At 40.6% G+C, this 9524-nt stretch overlaps 1 protein-coding gene across 1 annotated transcript in view; it reads right to left on the bottom strand.

The window, feature by feature from the left end:
• Positions 1-4088: 4088 nt before the first annotated feature.
• PCP4 (Purkinje cell protein 4) overlaps positions 4089-9524 on the bottom strand; it is a 56837-nt gene continuing 51401 nt past the window's right edge. The window contains exon 3 of the mRNA XM_068395452.1: positions 4089-4489. Coding sequence (XP_068251553.1) covers positions 4362-4489 — 128 coding nt within the window. The 3' untranslated portion in view covers positions 4089-4361. The remainder of the gene's footprint in view (positions 4490-9524) is intronic.

Here is a 9524-nt window from a genome sequence, read left to right as displayed (position 1 = left end):
TCCTCTCCTTGTGGGTCTCAGTGAGCCTTCTGTAAAACTAAGGAGCAAAGAACAGGATTTTTCATATAGAAGCACTGATATAACAATTTGTCACCTCAGGTTTCGTCATCCCTCTCTTCAGGTGATTTTTAAGAACGTCGCACAACATAGATGCCATTTGAGTCCCACTGGCAACACCTCACTCCTGTGAGAACTGGAGATGCCATTCCACCCTTTCGGCTCCTGTCCCTTAACCAGTTGTTTTTCTGCAAGAGGACTTGACCATTTGTTCCCAAACCACTTAACTTCTCTAAGAGGCATTCACGAGAGTCCCATCAAAACTTCTTGAAAATCCAGGTGCACCTGGATTACCATTACCCACCTGTTCACTCCATCGGTGACCACCAGCAGATTTGTGAATCACAGCTGCTGTCAGGCTCGTGTTGGCATATCACAGTGTTATTACATCACATCATAGTTTCTCTCAAGCTACGTACTGAAGACAGTCTTTGTAAATCTCTGAATCCTCCCAGAGCCCTTTCTAAAATCTGTTATTAATTCATCATCACCTATTCCCCTGGAACCGAGGCCAGCATGAGCAATGGGTTGAACAAGGTGGCCACTGTGTATATGAGCCCCTCTACAAGACATGGGTGAACCTCATTCAGTCTTGGCGATCTGTTGCTACTAATTTTGCCAGGTTAATCCAAACTGTCTTCTATTGACATTTCAGCTTGGCGATGAATTCCTCAGGTTGATGTACTACAAAAAAGACCCCTGTTGTGGGAGCCTCCGCTCTGAGCGATAATGCAAGATTCATTTCTACTTTCTGGAAGACCTCCGCTTTTCCATATCCCCACAATTCTCCAGTAGGCTATCAGCCTGAGGAGTGTTTGAAAAAAGTTTTATTTATAACTCTGTACCTTCAGTGAGCCACAGGTTGGCTTTGGCTTGCCTTTCTGTGTTTAACTTAATAGAAATCACATCCTTTGCTGTTTTCCTCATTTGGGCATTCTTGTGCTTTCTGATGGAGTTTCCTTTGCTGTTTACCTCTACAGGCTATTTTACAGTTCAGGCAACAATGTGAACAAAGGATTTCTAAGGCTCAATTGTTCTGATCGTTCAACTGTAGGTTATTCTCTTTTGGGACAATGTGACAGCAATTTGGAGCAGAAGCGGTATGGATGTGTCTAGGGAGAGTGTGGGTGTATGTGGTGGGAGTGATAATTCTGTTTCCTGCCAAACCTACTGCTCTGAACGATCTTTCATGTTACCTATGGGAACTTTTGGTTTATCAGCAGAGACATCCACCTAATTTAAATTTTGCTTTCCATGACTTGGTTACTTTCAGCTAGGTAGCGCCAGTTAACTGCAGAGCTCAGTGGGTGTCTGGAAGTTAAAAAACCCATATAACACCTGGAATGTTTAAGTGTCCTCTTTCGCCCATCTTAGTGAAGTGCCTGGTTGAATCAAACTCCTTTCCTCACCTCAGCAATATTCAGATAGGTCTTTGAAAAGTATGAGTCAGTGGTAAGAAAGGAAATTAAAAACTGCCACCTTGGATATGAACAAAGGATCAATGAAAAGCAAGACCTAGGAGCGAGAAAGCTCTCCTCTCCTGGGAATATGAACTGAACCTATGATGCAAACACATTTTCATAAAAAGGAAATTGTCTGACAGGGGCAGCCACAATTAATCCAAATTTCATGCCAGTTCACTATTTCCTCATTATGTTTCACTGTATATTAAGCCTGTATTTGTAAGATGCACTCTGAACTCCACATTAAATAGCCCTGCTGCTGAAAGAGCCATAATTTATTTACTAACAGCCCTTGTTGCTGTGCTTCAATAATGTAATCGCTTTCTCTGTGTCCCAACCATAGGATTATTCCTGTTGTGTAGGAAATTTAAGTCCAAGGAATGTCAGATCGAATATAAAAGCCTAGTGCTTACCCATAGTTTTTATTCAATTAAGTAGCCATTACAGAGCTCATGCCATTTCAAACAACATAATGCAGAACACAAATGCAGTCCTTTATTACAGATATACGTTCATCTAAACAAAATGGCACCAACACAATCCAGACCCATTACAATTTTAAAATTATTATGCTAAGGTGATTATTATATGGTGAGCAGTCTCTGTGAAAGACAAGTGGGGAATCCGTGGCCTCCACAAACAACACTCTGAGCACAGCAGCAGTGCTACTTGAGGTTTATTTGTGAAATTCCTAAATGCAGAGAAACAGTGCTGTTAAAATATGCTCCTAGAGTGAAAGCAGTGAGCTGCAGCTTGGAGAACTCTGACTTTGCCACCGATGTGCAGGTAGGGTACGTTGTAAGGTAGGGTACATGTGCAGGTAGGTAAGACATGCGTAGGGTCAGGACCTGACACAGACAGAGGTGCCTAAGGCAGGGTCTGGGCAGCACCTAGATGTTTATCCCCAAACTAACACTTCAAAAGCCCTGTCCATTCCCACTCAGTCTTGCTGTGCTTATTAAGCACTTCACACATCATCTCTGCACATGCCTTTTTCATTACCCACAGGATCCATAAGGCTTCCTCTGCTCAGTATCTCTGGGGGTTCCTCCTAACCAGCACAGTCCCAGACCTCCTATCACCCACCATCAGGTTTGGGCTCCTCACTAAATTGTTGCCCAGCACCGTAAGTGCCTTAATCTGCCTAAGGCTGAGGGCTTTCCCTTTGCAGTCCCATAGCTTGCCTTTCAGGCACAGCTCTGCACCCCTTCAGTATTGCTGCTATGGTGGGCTCTCATGAGAAGCGATTGCCATCAGCGTGAGAGATCCTTCCTTTTCCTCTATTCCTACCCCTTGGTCACAGCTTTCTCTTTACCTGAGGGGACTAATGATATACGTGTCCTTTGCCCTGGTGATCAGAATACTCCTGCAGGAGGTGGGAGAGGAGGAAATGAATCACAGAGCTGGGAATTATACCTGGATCTCTCACACCTGAAGGAGCCCCAACTCCAGGCTGTTCAGTTAGAAGTAGGCAAGCTGTCACCATTTGGCACACCCACCTCTGTCAGCCTGGAGGTGAGGCTCACGCTGCCTTCTTGGAGAACCACTGCAAACACCAGTCCTTCAGAAAACGCTTCTGTCTCTGATTTCCCTAGAGACAAAGATGCCTACTGTAACCCCTAAATCTGTTGATGGAGCCAAGAAGAGGATGACATTTTTCTTACACACCTCTGTGTAGTGCGTATCCCACTTGCTCAGTCTAAATAGCTCCTTTTTCTGAGTACAAGGTACTTGTTTAAACCTTTTCTGAACCTTCCTCATGCACTATACAGGCAGCCAATTCCTGATCAGATCTGAAGGCAAGAAAGATCCTTACTTTGATCCAGCATGAAACAGGTCTGTTACTGTTTTACAACAGGGAGAAAATAAAAATACTTCCCAATTTAAGACAGATGTTGTGGCTGCTTTTTGTTAATCAAAAACTGGGTTAATACAGTGATAAAGTAAGGGGCTTATATAAAGTTGAATACAGAACAGTGCAAATGGAGACAGGGAGACTGTTATGATTTACTCACCAAATACTGAAAATAATATGAAAAGAGAGAGATGGCATAGAAATAGTTACTGATTATGTAGAGAGCGAAAAGCTGCATCAAAAAAAAAGAGCGTAGAGAGTCAGTTTCTATTTTTACAAATAATTTTTAAAAACCTTCCAAAGGTTTCTGGAATTTGTACTTTGTGTCTGATTTATTATTTTTTTTCATAACAGTCAATGTGGTCCAAGCTCAGTAATTCTGAACGTTATCAAGCAAAAAGGAAGGACGGGGGCAATTTCCCCACTTAAGCCACTTCATTGGCATAATTGCAAGACAAAAATAAACTACTCACTGCTTCTTACCCTCTTCCCCTCATGCCAGCTTCTATCTGCAACTTTTTACTTTCAGCTCATTACGAGAAAGTAATTTTATCGTCACATTTGGCTGGCAGCTGGAATTCACTAAATGAGGTAAGCAGGGTTGAGATGCATGCTGTCATGTCTCAGCAAAAACCTTGTAACATGGTGCTGTTATGTCTCTAAGCTTTACGTGAAGAGGAAAACAGGCATCTGGGCTGGGTTCATTTGTAACGCTGTGGTTGCTGGATTAATATGAAAAGACAGATGAAGTCAGACACTTTAATTACTTCACCCTAACTTTTTATTACAACATCAAGTAAAATGGTGAGTTACAGAGAATAATGGGCGTGAAACATCTGGGACAAAGTCACACACAAGCTCATGGTTTGTTATCTGCCAATGGGGTTTTAAATATTGATAATTTCTGTACATGCATCTTTGTGTTATTTTTGATTTTCTTGATAAATCATTTCAGCATTACTTTGTTTTAAGCTGTGAGGTAGCTACTAAGACTGAGACCCCGCTTTTTTCTTCTGGAATTTTCTGAACTGGGACTGTATCGCCACGGCCGCCCGCTCTGTCTCTGGAGCGTCCATGTCTATGTCAAATTCCTCTTGAACCTTCTTCTGCCCATCTGCTCAAAGAAAACAAAACAAAACATCAACAGCTTTTTCAAACAGTGATAATCACTGGACAGCACAGGTGAAAATCCCAGCCCCTCTCTCCTTCACAGACACAGCCAGGACGATGGAGAGCATATTCATAAAAAAACCTGGGACCAGTTTCGGCAAACATGGCTGATCAAATCCCCCACCCCCTCCCAACGACAGAGCCTGTGACAGCCCGTTGGTAGCTAGGCACCGAGGAGTGACATCCAAATGGTGCTCGGCAGTCACCGGGCATCACTCTGACGTCTGCGCAAGTCCCGTCCTGCCCGGGGAGCCAACAGCGAGGGGCAGAGGGACCCTCCTGTGCCACCCTGCAGGTAGAAGTTACTCATATCCCCATGTTTACTCTAAAACGAAGGCACCTTAAAATATCTTAAAGTAGGGATTAAGACCTTTTTCCTATCACACCTTGTTGCTATTATCTCTTCCTGCATTAGAGGAAGAGATAATACTTCCTAAGGCAAATTTCCATCCTTTTCATTTGTTTCTGGCCTCATCCCTTTCAACACATACCGCTCTTCCCCTTTGGATAATTTATGTTCAATCTCTCTGTCACTGTGCTGCTTCCCTCACATCTCTCTGAGCTCTCTGTTGTTGCCATTCAGCCTTGATCCTTGGCTTTTTGCCTTCCTTTATTCCCAGTCCTCAACTTTTGGTTCAACTGCATTCGGCCTCCGCATGGACAACCCAGCTGACTTGGCTGAATCTTGCTTCATCCACCTATGTGTTAAAAGTGCAGCCCTGGGAAAACTCCTGCCCCCATTGCAAAGATAACCCTAATCTGCCTGGACTAACAAAGTGAGAACACACATTCACTCCACTAACCTCATCATACCACTGAGTTTCTTTTCTCTATAAACTCGTTTGTTAAACTCCCTTATGCAATTGTTGTATCCCAGTCCTGCAGTGAACGTCATGACAGGAGTCTGCAGACAGCTCTACTTAAAACAGCTGTGGGAGTTCACCCATTTTGAACCACTTTGCTTTTTATTCTTGAGATTAATACCTCTGGGATGCTTATCCCCAAGTACTGTTAATGCAAATCAAGGGAAACATTTTCAATTTATTATTAAAATGAAAAGAAACTTATTCCCCACTCTCTCTCTCCTTTCCAGCAGAAAACAGGGATACCATTTCATGATTTTAGCATGAGTCTTGCAGTATTTCTTGCCTTTACTTCTTGTTCTTATTCAGAACTCAATTTTTGTGTCCATTTTCCATGACCAGAATCCACTCTAAACCGGGCAAATATTTAAAGGGAAGGTTTTGGCATATTCCATACTAATTTTATTTTAACTACAATAACCAAAGAAATGCAGCTATGTTAACATAAAAGAAGTGTTCACTTAATATTTTGTTTTACTTAGAAGAACATTTCAGAAGAAAGATGAAAATGTAAGAAGAAAGAGAAAGTCTGGGGAGGAAGAATAGCTTGAGAGCTTACCAAAACTTTGATTATACAGTATAATGAAAAGTTAGGTTATCAAAATGAAGATTTTATGGAAGAAAATGAATCATACTAACATTACATCACACTTCCACAGCCATTAAATACAAAAATCTGCACAGTTTGTGTAACTATTCAAGCAACACAACCACCTTAAGCACAGAAATACAATTATTGCCTTATTTTTCATGGGAAAAGGGAGGTGAAGGTCAGAAGTGACTTCCTTATGCTCACAGGTTGTTGACACAGCAAAGGAGAAACTGAACTCTCCCATTAAAGCCATGTTATACACTGAAACTTAGAGTGGCTCGTTAAAGAAACAGAAATGCCTGTACCAGTCCCTAAACTAACAACTATTAACACAACAACACGTTGTGAAAATTTTCCTGTTGCCAGATACCGTCTCCTCCACGTTGCTGTGTACACACCAGAGAAACAGATTATTTGTTTAATCAAATTTCAAAAGGAATTTTCATTTTCATAATGACTTAGTACCATTTTGTTGGTATTTTTGGGGGCTGTTTTTGATCTGGTATTTATGGGTTAAAGTGAACTAAGACAAGAAATCACAACATTTTATATGGAAACAAACCAAAAAAAGGACTTTAAATCATCCTGTAAAAACCTACGAATTTTCAGTCAGAACACGTAAATATAGACTTTTCATTTGAAATTTTTGAGTGAAAAAAAATCAATAGCCTGCTCAGCTAGCTCTAAGAGTAACCACTTTGTGATGTCAGTAATAAGAAAATAAAAACTGTTTTACTTGTCCATATATCAGAATCTCTCCTCTATTGATAGGGTCCTATTAACTTATTCTAAAGAGAAGAGTATCACTTATGAAGAAATACCCTTATTTCTTATGGAGAAATATTTTATCAAATTGTTTATACTAGTAATGTAATAAGCATTTAATCAGCTTTGAAATTGATGAGACTAATGTCTCCTTATTGCTTGATGGTTTTCATTTTTGTTGTAACATTCTGAGTTTTAGGTTCCTCCCTAGCCACTCACTAGACACAGCTGTCAGTCTCAACAGTAGAAAACAATAGTGGAGTTTAAGCATCGATTTTAGCTTTTCAGTATATAAATTACTGTCCCTTGGAAATGTCAATAGGGAAAGTTAGATAGATGGATGAGTAGACACAATTGGTTTCATACCTCCTGATGAAATCTGGCTCGTACAACTCATTTCCTACTTGCAGTAGTGACTCAGCAATCTTACATTAAGATTTTATAGACTTAAGAAAACACAGCATTTAGTATAATTTTTCTCTAGAATTTCCAGGCCAGTTAACCTTTGCTTGATGTATATCATCATCACTGCCTTAAAATCAATTGTACTACAATAATTTACCATACCTTAAGATCTGCCTGACTTCCTTTTATTTTTTGACCCATTCTTGTTGAAATCAAAACCAAAATTCCTTATGAACTCTTTCTGTATTTCTTTTTCCTACCACTAAGGAGAAACGGCAGGATGAGAAGTTTTCAGTCATGATTAGACTTGCAGATTAAGAAATTAGAAGTGTTCAAAAGGGCCAAGACATTTATATGAGTAATGAAGAAATTCACTGTTAGCTTACAGATGGTATAGAAATACATATATAAGGATTACACATATATGTATAATGTACATTATAAAACAAGTATATCATCTATATATAATGTATATGAGGTGTTTTCTTTCTCCCTATGCCCATCTTTCTCTTTCTATATACATATATGGTATATCCACATTTGAATATATAGAGAATATATGTAGAAATACACACACATATTTGCTTGAAGCGTTTTAAGTCCTGTGTTAAACTCAAAAGAGCTGGATGGGGTATTTCCTAAATTCTGGGAGTGGATTTTCTTGGAAATCTCCCCAAAATATTTTCTATTGATGACTGTCACAACACAGATACTTTAACAGATGGATTGTGAGTCTGGAGGGAGAATGAAGTGGTGTGCCTTCTCTGGCTTTGTCTATACTAAGGGAAAAAGATTATAGCTTTTACCTTGAGTTCCTTTACTAAAAGTAGCCTAATGATTTAAAATATATCACACCCCGCTAACTACACTGTTTTTGTTTTACTGGTTGGTTAAAGAGCTTGAGTTTCAACCCCCTGTGGCAGGGGGGTTGGAACTAGATGATCTTTAAGGTCCCTTCCAACCCAAACCATTCTATGATTCTATGAGTCTATGAATTAAGAATTGACCCTCTTAATTATAGTGAAAATCCAGCTTGTGTTCGGGACCTGCACAGACTAGAGATGACCTCACTGCACCAATATGAGTGACCGAAAGCGCTGAAAGCGTTTTTGTACCCTTCCTACTATATATGCACCACACTAGCTTTTACCTGTCAGTAGTTGCTCACATATCTCAAACATAGAATCTCAGAATCATAGAATCATTTTGGTTGGAAAAGACCTTTAAGATCATCAAGTCCAACTGTTAACCTAGCACTGCCAAGTCCACCACTAAACCATGTTCCTAAGCGTGACATCTACACGCCTTTTGAAATTTATGCTGAAAAGTGAAAGCAACCCCATAGAAATGTCCCTCTTTCATTGTCTCCCACTCCTACTTCTCCTTTCACACGGGATCACTAGCTTGGAAGCGATCTGAAAACCCAGGAAATTTTCACTCTCAACAGGCCAGAGCATAGATAAGCACTTGCACAGGCTTTACTCTTGGACTTGCCTTTTTCTTTCCTACTGGTGGGGGCCAACCATTCTGTTTGATAACAAGCCACCTCTTTCTAAGCTACTTTTATGTAGCAATAAAGGTAGATCTGGATTTCCTTCCCATCCTCACTCACACACACACACTTTTGTTGATATCTACACTTTCTAGAGTATGTAGATGTTTCTTCCACATGGATATGTGAGGACCCCTGGACTACCACAGGCCCACATGAGGAAACTAGAAGGAACAAGACTGTTATCAGTAGAATTCAATTCACAACCTACTTGTGATTTTGAGGGATCCAGAAACAAAAAAGGTGGCCTGCACTTTCTGCTTTCCGAGGGGATTTGGTTTCATTAGCACCATAAAAAAAATAAAATCCCTAACCTTTCTCACTACACTCAGCTGTTTCAAGGCTTTCCCTAAGAGATTTCTTCATACTCAGTCCAAATTCCCTCTCCTAGATCGTGACTCCCACACTCTTCTTCTGAACATGCCATAACAAGCCAGGGGAGTCAGTACGTGTCCCTGCTGAGTCCTGATCACCTTCAACAGGGGAGGTGAATGGAACAGTCCCATGCCAACAGTCATGGGTTGGCCATAACAGAAGTAGTACCTGATGAGTTTTTCAAAATCATGTGTTTAGTGTGGACTGACTCTGCTCATGTGTCAATTCAGGCAAATCTGAGTTGTGGTGAAACAAACTCCTTGGAGCACATCAAGTGCTTGATGAGTCCCACCATCATAAGGAGCACCCCATGTTCCAGCAGCAGTCTGGCACTACATACTACTTTGCAGGACTAAAGACTGAGTCAACTTGCAGGGTGCAGATTTTACTTCAGTATATGCAATAGTCATCCCAGCAGAAGAGCCTG

This window comes from Nyctibius grandis, chromosome 2 (genome assembly GCF_013368605.1).
Source record: "Nyctibius grandis isolate bNycGra1 chromosome 2, bNycGra1.pri, whole genome shotgun sequence".
In the NCBI taxonomy this organism is placed as follows: Eukaryota; Metazoa; Chordata; class Aves; order Nyctibiiformes; family Nyctibiidae; genus Nyctibius; species Nyctibius grandis.
Note: the sequence above shows the minus strand (reverse complement) of the source record. Positions and strands in the feature narration are given on the sequence as shown.